This window comes from Channa argus, chromosome 10 (assembly GCF_033026475.1).
Source record: "Channa argus isolate prfri chromosome 10, Channa argus male v1.0, whole genome shotgun sequence".
Lineage (NCBI taxonomy): Eukaryota > Metazoa > Chordata > Actinopteri > Anabantiformes > Channidae > Channa > Channa argus.
In genome coordinates, this window is record NC_090206.1 from 1,725,352 (window position 1) to 1,741,921 (window position 16,570).

Genomic DNA, 16,570 nt, shown 5'->3' on the forward strand with positions numbered 1-16,570 from the left:
CCACAGTGATGACATATCCATGCAGCCATCAAAAACTGTTGGCTGGTCTGTGACAGGGCCTTAACCGATCCCTGATGGATCTGTGCTCATACCATTGAACCTGTTTTGTTCTTGTTGTTTATTTAATTTGCCAACATATATATTATGATATACATTCTCATTGAAACTGTCTAGTTGTTCGTACAAGAAGAGGAGAACTGGTGTTGGTCATTATTCCAGCCAGTGTCACATTAAAAAAGAAGAAAGTGCTAAAGAATGAAATATTTGAATAAGTCCCAGTAAAACATCAAAGTGAAAAATGTGTAGAAAACATGTTGGAACTAGATCAGTTGTCACAGCACCCTCTCTTCCAACTCTGTCTTCCTCCTTTCCCTCTTTGTTCCCCTTCATGTGTTTGTGTGTATGGGCGTACCTGGAGCTGCAGCAGAGATCACACTTGCGCTCAGTCATCCACCAACAGCTTGTATACTGGTCTCCTTCACTCAACAAATCACCAGATCGTCTCAATAACAACACAGTAGCAGTGAAATCTAGCATTTGAACTAAATCCCTTTAAATATACCTTGTTTTTTTACCGCTGTTTCTCCCCATTACAGAATCTCGAGCCACCGTGTTCTGCTCCACTTTCCAGCTCTCCTTCTCCTCAGCTCTCTCCCCTGGTGTCAGCCCGTCTTCTCCTGTATGCCTCCCTGTGACAGATAAGGTAAATAAGCTGCACTTATACAGCGCTGTTCTACCTATTGGTACCCAGAAAACTTTACAGTGCAGTACAGTCATACACCGATTCACACACACAATCACACACACACGGGGAAACTCCTATGCAGCTGGCCTGCACACAACAGGAGCAACTAAGTTGGGCTGTGTGAAGGAAATTTTAAAATCTAGGTAACACTGTTTCACTGTTGTCACACTTCTCACGGACCCACTATCAAATCTGCTTACACCAGTGCTTCCTCACCTTTTGCCCCCCAGCAACACATCATGTCTCTGGCCACACAAAGAAGTGTGTTAGGTAGATATCAACTATAAAACTACCTACACCTGAACATTTGCTTCCCAGAAGGGAGCCCACGGGAACCAGCACAAATCATCAATCTCAAGGACTTAAAAGACAATGAAGACAAAAGGACAAAGTAACATGAACTTGTTAATTAAGACTCCTGACCACATTGTATGAAGGTTTATTTGCATTGACTCATCCCTTTGTTCTTTGTGTGAACCCAGCTGTTGAGTTGTATGTATAAAAGGCTGAACAACCTGCACATCTTGGTCAATCAGTTTGGCCCACTCTAGAGTGTAGTTCTGTTCTGCTCTGCATGTTTCTCTATTTTGCTGATTAAATTCACCGTTATCATTCACTTGTAAGTTGCCTTTTTGCCTCCTAACTTGCCTTACAGATTTTGCCACGACAGGCTGCAGTGTCTTTTTCATGACTTTTCGATATGTGACAGGGAGATCCGGGGATAACCGCTCTACCTCCTGATCCACATTGAACTTGGGCCACTGGGGACCTGTCCAACATAAATTCTGGAGTTCATCAAATGACAGGACCCTGCCATCCTTAACAAGTGAAATGATTAGGATAACAGAAGAATAGATGTTGGGAATATGACATTTTTGTTTCAAGTTTAAATTTGAGGAGCATTACATTCTCCTCATAACTCCTTATCTATCTACACAAATCTGTCCATAAATGTTTATTCGGTGGAAATTTAATTCACACACTTAAGGCCCTTTTCCACCTCATGATATTAACTACAAATGTCCCTAAAAAAGAGGTGGATGGAAACAGGTCTGTCATTTCTCAGAGAAAACTGAAAGCAAAAAGATCCTGAAATGTTTCCATCTACGTGTATTTCCTTTGGACATTCCTGAATTAACCCCACCAGTCATCCATCAGTTGCAGTAGAGAGACAGCATCTGCTTCTTTCACCTTTATCCATATAAGTATCTGATTTTATTTGCTTCTCATTTTCACAGATATTTTATGTGTTTTGATGTATACTGGTGTACCTATTCCACCTGTCAAACACACGTTAATACATTTTAGGGCTGTAAAGATATGTGTCCTTTTGTCTAGAATTGTGTTGTATCTGATGTCAAGATATTGATCATTGTGATGGTGAAAGTTGTGATGATCATGTGTTATAGAAGCATGTTGTGATCCTTGTCAGATTTAAAGTGACTTTCTTGCAAAGAACAGTCAAACTGGTTAAACTGGTTTCATTTTTGAGTGCTCTCCGTTTAAAATTATTTCTTTTCTAATAATTTTCCCTTTCTTCACATAGTAGTCAAAGTAATTGTAAGTATGTGCAGGCTAATTCTGACTCCAGGTAAGGCACAAGTACATGTATATTATCAAAACCACTAAAGCTGTAATTACAAGTATCTATAGTGTTCTCATTTCTACTTTCTTCTATGGTTTTTTGTCCCCACCTCGATACAAAGAAGATAACTTGAATTTTGTTCATAGCTAACCTGGACAAGTTGACTTTACTTAATAACTTGTGGATGTTGATTACCCTGAAAAAGTTTAAGTAAGGATAATGGAGAAACTAACATGTTTAAGTTAAATGGACATAAATTCCGACTAGTTACATTTAAAAAAATATTTAAGCTAGATATTTTACATTCACTATACCAAAAATGTTATTGTATTAAACTTAAAGTTATTTTAGTATTTAGTTTGCAGAAACTCAAAATCTGTTAACACATCATGCAACACATTAAAAGTACCACTTGAAGTAGAATTAATGTAACATCATAACTATATCAACTATATTTGAAGGTGATATGACAAATGTAATATGACGGGGAAAAAAAGTTTAGTTTATTAATTTGCACATAAACAACAGCGTAAAAGTGGAAAAAAGACCAAAAACACAGGACCAATCTGGACCTTTCAAAAACCTATAAACAAAATTCAATCAAATAAAACACAAACATTTATTACAGAATAAACAATAAAACCCCAAATCTACAGTTTATTATTAAAGTACAAACCTTTCATAGAGAAAGAGAAAAAAAACAAGAAAAAATATTATTGATATAAATATTAACCAACTACATATCATAAATCAAAAGCATTCACAGCTATTTACTAAATCTTTATAAAGATAATAAGCTTTTGGCAATATTAACTTTGGTATTATATACCTCTTCCTCACGGTATCTGAAGGACTGGTTTTATAAAAATGAACATAAAGATTGTGTTTGTCTAGTATCATGAAACCAAGAGAATTAGAGCAATATTAACATGAGCTTATAGAACATAATATTAGCAGTTAATATTTTTCAGTAAATAAGTAAGTAAGTAAAATGTAATTATATAGCACCTTTCACAGATAAAATCGCAAAGTGCTTTAGAAAAATGTAAAAAAGAGACAATAATAAAGACAATACAACTTCAAATATAAAATTAAAACACAACTACAACAAAGATGCAACCATAAGAGCCCAGTCAGCTAAAAGCTCATCTGAAGAAGAGTGTCTTCAGTTGCTTTTAAAAAGGATCAGCAGAATCAGCCACATGCAGAGACAGGGGCAGGGCATTCTCTGGGTCTGTGGGAGGCCCAGACTGAAAAGAAAGATCCCCCAGAGTTTCAAAATGGGTTTTAGGGACCAGGAGCAGATCTTGACCTGATGACCTCAGTGCTCTAGAGGAGCCATAAGGGGTCAACATGTCAGACATGTCCTCAGGAACGTTGCTATGGAGAGCTTTTTAAGTGAGCACTGATGTGGGATCTTCTACTGGTTCCAGTTAAAAGTCTTGCTGCTGAGTTCTGAACAATCTGAAGGCCATTTATAACACTTTTGAAAAGACAATTGAAGACTGAATTACAATTGTCCAAATAAGATAAGTTAAAGCATGTATCATCATCTCTAAACTTACATTCGACAAAATTTTCTTCACTTTAGAGATATTCTGCAGATGATAAAAACTGTTTTTGAGCATCTGCCCTGAATGTTGATATAGGGAGATATATTGATCAAATACAACACTGAGGTACCTGAAGCTTTACTGAACAGAGGAGCCCAGAGAACCAAGGTGTTGCCTGATCTGTGGAATTTTCTTATCTGGGGCAACAATAAAGGTTTCTGTCTTTGTTGGATTTATTTGAAGATACTTATTGCCCAACGACTCCTTAATACTAGACAAACCTTCCAACAAGCTAGACAACAAGTGAAACTCAGACACTCTGAAAGAACAATATAACTGAATATAATCAGCATATAAGTGATAAGACACATGTTTAAAACACTGAATTATCAATGCAAGAGACAAATGTATCATATTTACCGGACAAGGACCAAGTAAATCAGTAGCATCTAACAGTAAAGTGGTTGGAACAATGTCAACAAGGGCTAGAAGAAGGTTTCGTCTTTTTTAATAAAACCTTAATGACTGAAACAGGACAAAGTGTGGAGAGGAGAACCTCTATTATAAGTGTGTGGAAGGACAAACACAGTCTCTAATATCATGCACTTTATAGACAAAGACATTTTTAAATGTGTTACAGTCAGCTGATTAGTACACAGACACTTGTGGAGCTGAGACAATATCTTTAATGGTATCAAACAGCACTTTAGGATTTTTCTTATTTGCAGATATATGATTGGTGAAATAATCTGATCTGGCCTGTTTAATCATGATGTTTAGAGATGGGATCAGCTCCTTAAGGTGTAATATGTTTACTTCAAGTTTATAGGTTTTCCACAAACACACTTTACGACATCTTCTCCTAAACCTAAAGATGCTTTAGGTTTTTTTTTTTATTTAGCCAAGGACAATGTTTTTGAGGAGAAATAAGAACATTTTTAAGTGGTGCCACATTTAAAACAGATACAGAATGATTATTCAATGACTGAACTAAACACTCAGCGTCAGTACACTCATTAAAAGGACTGGGATCAAATAAAGAACAAAACTTATCAACAGCAGCTTGATTTATAAAACGTCATTGAGTGATCACCCTAGTTGGTGGAGACTTCATGTAAAAGGACAAATACAAGAAAGAAAATACAACTCAGATATTTAATCCACACACCCAAGCTGGGTGGGCCATGCAATTGCACACAAGGCCCAAATTGAAAACTAAGTCCAATGTATGGCCCTTTGTGTGTGGGACCAGAGACATGCTGTGCGAAGTTACGGGACTCGGTCATAGATATTAATTGTAATGTTGAGTTTCAGGAAGCATCATCAATGTGAATGTTAAAATAATCTAAATGTAAAATAAAGTCCAACTCATCTAAAAGCACACGCACAGGACCAGGAGGTCTGTAGATTGTAGTCTGCAAGGTTTATCATTTACTGCAGAAACAAGTTGCTGACAGGAATAAGATATTAGTTTCTTTGTCTTGAAATGGGCCCTAGTTATACCAAGAAAATTGGAGACTCAGCCGATCAGAAGCTGGCTAATGTTTTGTATTTAAATTTGTTCAACTCAAACATGTCAGTAAACACAGTAACACAGTCTTTATAATAGTAATTATAATAAATAATTATAAACAATAATCATAAAATAATAATAATAATAATTATTATTATTATATTATCAAAGATATTCTCTCTAATGTTTAGGTAGAAAGAAACTCAAAGAGTGTGTTGAATGTGTTAAAACACATTACAAAAAAACTAATGAAAGTGCAATGTCTTTAATCGGTGTTTGGAGACAGAAAGTGTCCCTATTTCTCTGGAAAATCTCCACATCACAGTGAAGTCTGTGGATTATGAAAAACTGTTTCTATAAAGACATTCTGCTGTTGTTAAATATAAAACATGTTTCACTAAATTATCTGTTTTCATGTAATTTGTTTTCAATGTAATACTCACCATGTCTGTCACTTTGAAGGTCTCTGTTTGATCATCGCTATCTCGGGTAAGTTCCTAACAAGTGTTATTTAATACTAATAAATGTCCTTACTAGCAAATAAATAGTGTTGTAAAGTCAGCAATGATTGGGTTCAAGAATCTGATCACATTCAAAAGCAAATAACAGCAAATAAAAACTGCTTTTCTATTTTGCAGCTTCTGCTGGATCCATAACTGAGTTCTGTAAAGGAAAGGGAAGTGGAAATTACGCCAACCCAGACAACCCCAATTCTTATATTACCTGTTCCAATGGGCTGACCTACCTCAGAGACTGTCCAGCAGGTTTGATCTTCAGAGAAAGCCTCAAAATCTGTGACTGCCCACAACCCCAGCTCCCATAGGTTGCAACCCAAAATAAGCACCTCAACCACACCTTCCACTACCACAAATCCCATAACCCAAAAAGTGTGTGACCACCACTAAATATCTTTGATTTAGCAACTTTTAATTTTTATAGGCCCAAATTCTGCTACTACATCCACTACAATGGTAATTCCTACTAGCACAACCATGCTTAAAAAAGGACAATATTGTTAAAAGCTGTTGTATGTATTTATATAGCACCATCTACACATTTGGACGACAGATTTCTGTAACTTCTCTTTCATTATTGTATTGATACGTAACACAAAGAACTTGTACTGTGTATGTACAGTTGATGCCTTTTTGGGTTTGAGAACTCGGTTTCACTTATATAATGATGGAGCTTTTGTATTTTTTGTGTACATACATATATTCTAAGCTTCTCTTAAATCGGCACTTATGCATACTAATTTGAACAATAAAAAAAATTAATAATAAAATGATTGTGCTTAAATTCCTTTAAGTAAAAATACAATATTTTTATATTTTTTTATATCTTTAGTGTACTACATTTGTAAATCTACTTGGCAACCTACAACGTCTGGCTGTAGTGGACCTGATGTCAAACGATTAATGAGGGTTTCATCAGTCAGACTCTGAACATGAGAATTGTCCAGCACGTGTTTGCAGATACACAGTCAAAAGATAGTACTGTACTTGTTAATAGCTCAGTTAAACCTGAAAGTTTAAAGGATCATGATTGAAATTTTTTTTTTTTTTTTTTTTTTATTGTATATGTATCTGAAGTATGAGGAAGAGATTTGATCACTGAGGGAGGAAGAGGTGAGTCATTCTGCAGTTTTCTGGGTCAAACTGCCACTCCAGTTATAAAGAGAAATACCTGTCCATACACAACATAGTTCATTTTGTAATTATTTTTTACCCCCTATTGTAATAAATATATCCTGCTAGGACTAATGCAATTCTGCAATGGATCCTTTTCATCAATGTGCCAAATTTGCTGTGTAGAAAAAGACACAGTTGAGTTTACGAACAATACTTTCAAGAACTGAAAGATTACTTTTTTGTTGTTGTTGTTCTAAGAGAATGGATTAAACTGCATGGGTTAAATCAGCATAACCAACTATGTGTCTTGATGGCATCACAGTTTTCTCAGCAGCTGCTGCAGCAAATGAGCATCTGAGAATTTGAGCAGCTACAGGATCTGACTTTGCTGAATAGTAAGCAACAGGTCTGACTTCCACCACGGTCCTGTAACTAAAATAAATGTCAAGACACCATTTCTTTCGTCAACGCTTTGTGTAAATGATCTGGATGGACGACCCAGTTCCCAAGTAGTTGGCTGTAGTTTGCAATGCTTTTTTTGAACCCTTAAAAGCCTGTTTGACTTCTGGTGTCCACACAACCATGTCAAGTGACTGCAGTACTTTGTCATGCATAATGGAGCTCAATGTGGCTTAGTTTGAAAGAGTTAGAGAGTAGTTAAGAATGAAGGTCCTGCAACAAGATCACATTCCCAGAACTGAGTGCACTTGTTTCTTGGTGATAGATTTGATGATATTTTAAATAGCCTCAGTGTGTTTGGATGAGAGGGATTTTAACCTCAGATGTGATCACATGACTGTATAAATTACTTTTGTTTAGTGCTGATCCTGCTTACATATTCAACGGCTTAAGATTTCAGTCAGTTTCACTATTCAAGTCACTGAAAACAATATGTATCTGCTAGTTAGATGGTTATAAACTTACCCAAGCTGCCGATGATCAAACAAAGACCTTTAAAGTCACAGAAATGGTCAATGTTACATTAAAAAATCAATTTCAAAAATTATAAAAATTTTTAAAAGTTGCAAGTAACACTCTGGACACTCAACACTCTGTTAACACCAAAAAGCTTTAAAAAGCTTCACTGTACATATAACTGGGGCTAAATGTCTAATTTAAGATTTATGGACTACAACACATTATCGTGGTTTTCCTCGTTTTTCTTTTACAGGTCTGACTGGTGCTGTTTATTGATGTTATCTTGTAGCATTTTTTTCTTTAGCAAAGTTTATTTTTCTGATTTTCCATATCATAACCTAATTACTGAAACATGTAGATTTGTTATTGTTATCTCTGTTTATAAGGATCCTGTAGCAGTTTCTGGGTTAAGCAATGGAACCTACTTATGAAAAAGTAGGTCAAGTTTCATATCTTGAAATTCTATTTATCTTGGCAGCTGCTGTTGGCAAACAACCACTATTTAATCTGGGAATCTGCCAAGTATTTTACTCTCCTTGACAGACGGCTCAGGCTACACCCTCTGTAGAGACATAGTGATACTTCCTTAAAATCAAAACCATGTACATCAAAGTGCTTGGCCCTATTACTATATCAGCAGATGAAATATCAAACTTCAAGCATATTTTATTGAATTTCTTAATATGTGGAGACTCTCAGAACTTTGAAGAGAGGACGAGCATTTGTATGAGAGTGAGCCGTGGGTTAGTGGGGGACAGAATATCCATGGTTTTAATGCTCTTTCCTTTTTTAAAAAACACTGAATTATGGTCAATTTAATTTGGCTTTTTTGACAAACCTTAAAAAAAAAACTTTCATGTTGAAGTAAAAACAGATGTCTACAAACTAATGTAAATTAATTAAAAATATAAAAGTAAAATTGGCGCTTACTTAAAGATTCACTTCCTTTTATGTAAATCACCTTAAGCTTCCTTGGTGCAGCCAATTGCTTTCCAAAGTCTCACACACACACACACAAACACAGAGTGCAGTGAATGTGTTTAAAGAATTGTAGTTTAAATACATCTTTATATTAAAGGTCCAGGCACAATCCAGGCCAAACTATAAAACATAAAGACTGAAGGACATGACTAAAATTTAATTTACATACTATTAGATGAGGGCAAGGGGTGAGTACCCAGTAAGGGGAGGAGAGTGACGAGAGCTACAGTGACCAAGGGGCTGGCAGAGGAAATTAACTATGTTAAAACTGAGAGTCGGGTAAATTTACAGTGATAAGCACTAGATGCCAATGAGAACATTTGCTAAACCTAGTATATTAATTACCGCTAAAGTAGACTTGTGTTGGGTGAACATAAACTGGAGAAAAAACAATAATTACCCCTTCATTATCTTAACCCATGATTTTGTTCAGGGCCATGGTGCCTGGAGCTTTTCCCAGTTGTCATTGGGCAAGAGGTGGGGCCAACACTTGGAGACCTACACCAACAGAAAACTATTAACACTCTAGCTATGAGGCAGCAACACTAACCACTTCACCAGGATTCTGCCCAGAATCAACAATACAACACAAAATGAACAACAGAAAAACAAAATACCAAAGGATCCATCAAAAGGTATTGTATGCTAATACAACACGAAGTGGAGGACTTGCTTAAAAATGACCAGAATAAAAAGTCTACTCTATAATATGCTTCATGCTGCTTTAGGCTTAGACTCCTGGGGCACCCACCCTCTCATGCACTGAGGTAATTTCCTCCTCTTGTCCCTCTCTCCTCTCCTCTCGCCCCTCAGTTGTCTCCACTGTATAACACTAACTCTGTGTGTTTTCTCCCGTAGCTGTCTTTCTTCCTCTGTCTTCCTCTCTCTGCCCCTTTCAGCAGGTGTTGCACGAAAAAAGTACGTCGCTTTTGGAGTTAAAGCTAAAACTGCAGGGAGTGCAGGGGTTTGTCTATAATAGTAATAATATTAATGCGGGGGATGTTAAGCTAAGTGTAAAAGACTAGAGGCTTTTTTGTACATCGGCGTGTACCGACCTCAGCCAGCCTAGTCTCCCAGATTTGATGTGTCCAGTGTCTGTCTCTGCCATGAATCATGAAACAAAATACTAAACTAGACTACTAAAAATGTAATGGTTATCATACACGTGTTTTATTGTAAAGTATACAGTGTGTCTGTGTGTTTTTGCATTTACATTTACATTTACATTTAGTCAATTAGCAGATGTTTTTATCCAAAGCGACTTACAAATTAGGTACAAGGCAGCAAGAATCTAATCTATGTTAAAAAGTATTTACCGAAACAGGATGTAAACCCTCTTCACGCCAAGGAAGCCAAACATTTCCCTAAAAACCGGATTTTGGTTAGTGCGACAGAAACATTTTCAAGCAGATTTGGTGGACATGGCTCACTATTCTGAGGAAAATTATAACATGAGCTACATGTTGACATATATTATTGTTTTCTCCAAGTATGCATGGGTGAGGTGTCTTAAAGATTAATCGGGGGTCTCTGTAACATAAGCATTTTGCAACATACTCAGCGAGGGGCGCGTTCCTCAATCTGTGATGACAGATTCTGATACAGAATTATATGTTAAATGTTTCCAAAGCATCTTAAAGTCTTTTAATATTTGTTATTTTTCAAATATAAATGAGACCAAGGCATCTGTTGCAGAGCGGTTTAATAGAACTTTACCAACTAGAATCATCTGCTTCCATCTAACTCTGACTTCTACATCTTCTTTTCTCACACCAACTAACTTCATGTCCTCTCCCTCTACATCCATAAATCTCCTCTTTAGTCTTCCTCTAGACCTCCTGCCTGGCAGCTCCAACCTCAGCATCCTTCTACCGATATTTTCACAGTTTCTCCTCTGAACATGTCCAAACCACCTCAATCTGGCCTCTCTGACTTTATCTCCAATATATCTAAAATGTGCTGTCCCTCTGTAGTCCTCATTCCTGATCCTGTCCATCCTCGTCCCTCCCAAAGAGAACCTCAACATCTTAAGCTCTGCTACCTCCAGCTCTGCCTCCTGTCTTTTCTTCAGTGCCACTGTCTCTAAGCCGAACAACATCGCTCGTCTCACCACTGTCTTGAAAACCTTTCCTTTCATTCTCGCTGATACTCATTTATCACATAACACACCTGACACTTTTCTCCACCCGTTCCAACCTGCTTAAAGTACCTCTTTACCTCTGCTTCCTCTAAAAAGAGTTACACCAGGTTACACAAGATCTTTGAAATTTGGATAGAAAGAAAGTAGGATGTAAAAATTCTGTATTGGTAAAGTGGTTAGGATGGCCTGTAGAATTTAACGCTTTAATAATTGTAAATTAAATAATTGATCTGCATTGAAGGGCTTAACAGATGAATACAGTGTCCTAGGGCCTGGAACAATTTTTCACATAGGGATGCGGTTATAAATATCTACAACACCGAAACAAGGGAAGTGTACAACATTACTCTGTCTTTAGGTTTTTACGAGACCATCCCAAAAATAGTGAAAAAAATAAAATTATAAGCATTAAGCCAGCATTATTGAGAATCCGTCTACAGCGAGGGTATCTATGCAGTATATCAATAATATCAACAAATCTTAAGGATGGGGACAGAAATCTCAGATATGAAAGCCTTATTATGTACAACTGAGAACACTAGAGATACCTGTGATGAGATCACTTTTGTGGGTTTGCATGAACCAACCCCTTTTAGAAAGCATGTACTCGATCAGTGTGTTTTACCTGCAGTCAGAATTAGCCAGCACATGTTTTTACTATGTGGGGAAAATGGAAAGAAAAACATATGAAAAATCAAAAGGCAGATTGATGTTTATCAATTTATTGATGGTGCCAAGCAACAAATCTGCTTTAAGTCTGACAAAGGTCACAACATGGTTCTATAACATATTACTTCACAATAAACATCGCACTAATCATTCTCATTACATAAGATACGACAGAATAAATAAATAAAAAATGACTAATTGAAATAATGACAATACAGTACCTGTTGGTTCAACCAGATCTAAAAGATATATATCAGCTGACATATAAAACAACATATGTTACTTTTTTATTTATTAATTCAACTTTAAAAAAGTTGTTTGTTATTCTGTTATCTTAGAAATCCAACTCCTGCTACTCACATGAGTACATAGTCACAAATGGACAGTTGCGAGAAATACCTTAGAAGAAAGCCTTGGTTAGTGTTATGGATGAAACCAAGTTAAGAGGTGATTGTGCTTCTACACTTATTTGGAGCATCTTCTCTGCTAAACTACTAACTGCTGTTTCACTTTGTTACATTCACAAAGAAAACTGTAAACTCAGGCCTGGATTTACGTTATTTTGTTCTGCAGAACACATCTCCAAAACAGTTTCAGTTTATAGAAAAAAGCTCTCTTACTCTTCTATTCTAGTGCATGAGATCTTATTAAGAACAACACTGCAGATTGGAGAAAATAAAATAGGAGTTTTGGTCAGTTAGGTTTCATAAAACCCAATTAAGCTGTTGTGAGCAATTCTGCCCATCGAGCCAGCTGACCAGAGCTTTCTACTCACAGTGTCTGTGCTCACTGCTTTCTCTGTTGTTTTATCCAAAAATACAGCCAGTTTAGTAGCAGTGAGGTTAGTGTACTTGTGCTGTCAACTGCATCTTTTGTCCTGATTGGATACAGTTGCAGCATGTCTCTGGAGACTATAGTGTACAGATTTGTGTTTTAAACATGGACGGGCATTAATGAAAAGTTTAAAAGCATCTACACTTGAATATCTAGAAAAACTGCTATTTGTGGAATTTTTTTTGTAAAAGGTACTTTAAACTTTTTGATGGTTTATTTATAATTTATATTGTTGCAGATAAATGATAAACATACAGTTTGTGCTTTGGAATTTATTTATTTTTTACATTTTAATTGAAATATACAATAATGTCTGCATCATTATGTAAGAAAAATCCAGTAATTAGAAAAAACCAATAGAGTAGTAGGTCTAGTACCAATTATATGCAATATTTGCAACAACACAAAGTGAAGATCAAGTAAAGTATGTCAAAGTAATTAATGTCTGAAATCATATAAGCCCAAATGATTCAGATACAGCTACAATTACCAGAGTCCAAAAATACATCAATTGTGTAAACACAGTATAACATACTGGTGTTGTATATTGATACAGTGATAAAGAAGAGCTTATGGAAATCCATCTGAATATGTTTGTTCTGATGTGTAAATTGTAAATTTTCAAATGTAGGTGTAAAATAGCAAACTAAAAGGATATGCTTTCTCTATTTAATTTACTTTTGCTATCTAGACTATGCATTAAGGTCAATTACTAAGCAATTTTTAAACATAAGATTAAAACATGCCCATTAAGATCACAGAAATTGTTATTGGATGTAGGTTATCTCATTGTAATGAGATTAAAAAGGATTTTTGAGGATTGCTGTAAACTCCATTGCGCTTTACACAACACAGAATTCCAGATTTTGAAAGTGGCTTTGTTTTTGTTAACATGAGTCGTGATTTTGTTTTTTTAACTTAGTATTTTGGTGGTGATAGGAGGCATGGTTGTGGTAGTAAGAATACTTTTTTAGTTGTTGAAGTGGACATTATGGAGTTGTCTTAATGATAGTGGTCATCATGGTAGTATGGATCACAGTTGTACTATGTGTCATAGTCGAAGTAAGATTCCTTACAGGGACCCTCACCAGGTCAGCTATTTTTACTTGTGCTAGTGGCAACTGTTTCCGTTAGCTGTTGCAGCTGTGGGCCAGTCACAGCGGTCGAGGCTTTCTATGAAGATCAAACCTGCTGGGCAGTCTCTGAGGTAGGTCAGCCCATTGGAACAGGTGTAAAAAGTATAGGGGTTCTTTGGGTTGGTGTAGTCCCCATCACACTTTCCTTTGCAGAACTCATCAACGGGACCAGGAGTTGTGGTTTTGGTAGTTGTTTTGGGTGTTGTGAAACATGGGGTTGTGGGCCCGTCACAGCGGTCGAGGCATTGTCTGAAGATCAAACCTGCTGGGCAGTCTCTGAGGTAGGTCAGCCCATTGGAACAGGTGTAAAAAGTATACTGGTTCTTTGGGTTGGTGTAGTCCCCATCTGCCTTTCCATTACAGAACTGATCAATGGGCACAGCCGAAGCTGAAAGATAAAACACGAGTTTTCAGTCACTGTAATTTGCTTTTGAATTTACTCAGATTCTCTATTCCAATCATTGCTGACTGTAAGACATTATTTATAGTTCAATGTTAATTATGATTATGACATGTGTGTTAGAAACTTACCCAAGACAGCGATGATCAAACAGAGACCTTCAAAGTCAGACAGACTTGGTCAGTATTACATTGAAAACAAACTACAACAATAGATAAATGTAAGCAATTTTGGAGTTAAACATAATAACATCAGATAAATTCAGGCACAGTAATGAATCTGTGCAGAAACAATGTCTAATTTGCACTGTTAGACTGGAATTTGTTCCTCGGTTTAACAGGTTCATTGTCCAAAAATTCCTTAAAAATCTCGTCAGTTTTACTGAAACATCTCAGTTTCTCCATTATCCTTCACTTTAAATTTTTAGGGCAATCAGCTGCTTCCTTTTTTAAAATCAAATCAGCTTGTCCAGGTTAATAGAAAACAAAAATCTATTTATCTTTACTGTGTTAGGATGGGGACAGGAATCTCAGATATGAAAGACTAATTATGTACAACTGAGACCACTAGAGATACCTGTGATGAGAACAGTTTTGTGGGTTTACATGAACCAAACACTTTTAGAAAACATGTACTCGAGCAGTGTGTCTTACCTGCAGTCAGAATTAGCCTGCACATGTTTTTACTATGTGGGGAAAATGGAAAGAAAACATATGAACAATCAAAAGGCAGATTGATGTTTAACAATTCATTGATGGTGCCAAGCAACAAATCTGCTTTAAGTCTAAAAAAGTTCACCACATGGTTCTATAACATATTACACCACATTAAACATCACACTAATCATTCTCATTAAATCAGATACGACAGAATAAATAAATAAATAACAATAAAATTATTGAAATAAAGACAAAAACCAGTCCAGTACCTGTTGGTTCAACCAGACCTAAAAGATGGTAAAAAGGGTTTGACAGTTAGAGTAGGTACAGCAGTGTACAGCAAAACAAGTATAATGTCTGTGAGGGTGAAATGAAAAAAATCAGATACTTACACAGACAAAGGTGAAAGAAGCAAATGTTGTCTCTCAGTTGCAACTGATGGATGACTGACAGAATGTCTGGTGTTTATATTGGTGCAGCTGAAAGGGTGTAGCACTGGGTGGGGGTAATTCTGGAATGTCCTACGCAATTACACATGAATGCGAACAGGGAAGTCATTTCAGTGTTATTGACCTTGAAATCAATTTTTCTGATGTTTGTGGCTTTTTCACTCTTATTGTTATTAAATGATTTGATATTCACCTATTTTTATGTATATTTTTAGTGAACAGTATCATCGTAAAAACCTGGAGAAAATAAAACTGAAATAGCATAAAAAAGCTTTTACACTCAGCTGAAGTAGAAAAGTTGCTTAAGCATGTGGCTTAAATTTACAATGCAGAGACAATGTGGACCAAAACAGATTATGGTGCACAGAGGAGGAGATCAATTATGTCAACTAGACTTCGTTTCTTCTTGGTTAGAAATGTTTTGCTACTTATCCAAACAGTTTCATAAGTCTGAATAAAGTGGCCAGAGAACCCAACTATATCTTCCAGATAACGTCTTTGTTCCACCCTGGCCTGAAAAGGTTCGTTAGGTGGAAGGTGGCATGATTCAGTCTTCTGATAACCAAACCTGAATGTGATGCATCACAACCAAAATTGTGATGTTTCTCAAATTAATACATGAAACAAAATTACCATGTTTTCAACAGTTTGAGGTTTGAATGCTATATTTAATTATGTTATCTTCTAACATTTTCTTCATCTGCAATGTTTTTATGGAACTGACTACAAAATCAGCACCATCAGAAAAAAAATAACTTCTATTACTCACATACCTACACACTAACAACTGGACCACTGAAAGAAATACATTAGCAGAGAACCTTGGTGAGAGTTTTTCTCTGCTAAACTAAATTCTAAATAAACTGCACCAGCAGTCTACGCCATAAAAGATGACTCAGGAAACCACACAGTAAAAAAACAGTATTTAGTAGTGCTCCTATATAGAGATATATATTTTTAACATTGATTTATCATTTTATCGGTTATTTCTTTTATTGAGTAAGTCGTATCAGTGTTGATTAAAGTAAGCCATACAATATTTATGTATGAGCAAATACAAAGGCTGCAGCATCATGGAATAGAAATCCAGTGATTAGAAAACACCAATACAATAGGTCTATCACCAATGACGTGCAATATTTCTGCAACAATACAAAGTAGTAATTAAGTAAAGTGTGCCAAAGTAAATAATGACTGAAAACCTAAAAGCCCAAATGATTCAGATACAGCAATTACCACACCCCAAAAATACATCAATTGTGTAAACACAGTATAAGTTGATAATGTTGTATATTAATAGGGTGGTAAAGGAGCTTATGGAAATCCATCTGAATATGTTCTGATGTGTACATTGCAT

General features: G+C 36.0%; 1 protein-coding gene and 1 long non-coding RNA gene across 3 annotated transcripts; one reads left to right on the plus strand and one right to left on the minus strand.

Annotated features, from left to right (window-relative positions):
* Positions 1 to 2,311: 2,311 nt before the first annotated feature.
* LOC137134648 (uncharacterized) lies at positions 2,312 to 6,219 on the plus strand. Its single transcript, XR_010915451.1, has 3 exons — positions 2,312 to 2,336; positions 5,859 to 5,885; positions 6,035 to 6,219. It is a non-coding gene; the product is annotated as an uncharacterized lncRNA (long non-coding RNA).
* Positions 6,220 to 12,826: 6,607 nt separating this feature from the next.
* On the minus strand, positions 12,827 to 15,181 carry LOC137134605 (chondroitin proteoglycan-2-like). 2 transcript variants are annotated; one of them, XR_010915447.1, is made up of 3 exons: positions 15,157 to 15,181; positions 14,237 to 15,051; positions 12,827 to 14,093 (listed from the first exon to the last, which is right to left on the minus strand). XR_010915447.1 is itself a non-coding variant. In XM_067519546.1 (3 exons), exons 1-3 carry the CDS (start codon positions 14,781 to 14,783, stop codon positions 13,681 to 13,683), a joined length of 465 nt encoding a protein of 154 aa, XP_067375647.1. In that variant the 5' UTR covers positions 14,784 to 15,048; the 3' UTR covers positions 12,827 to 13,680. The 2 variants fall into 2 exon arrangements, 1 of the variants encoding a protein (XP_067375647.1); XM_067519546.1 differs by lacking the exon at positions 15,157 to 15,181 and having other exon boundaries at positions 14,237 to 14,263; positions 14,759 to 15,048.
* Positions 15,182 to 16,570: the final 1,389 nt, after the last annotated feature.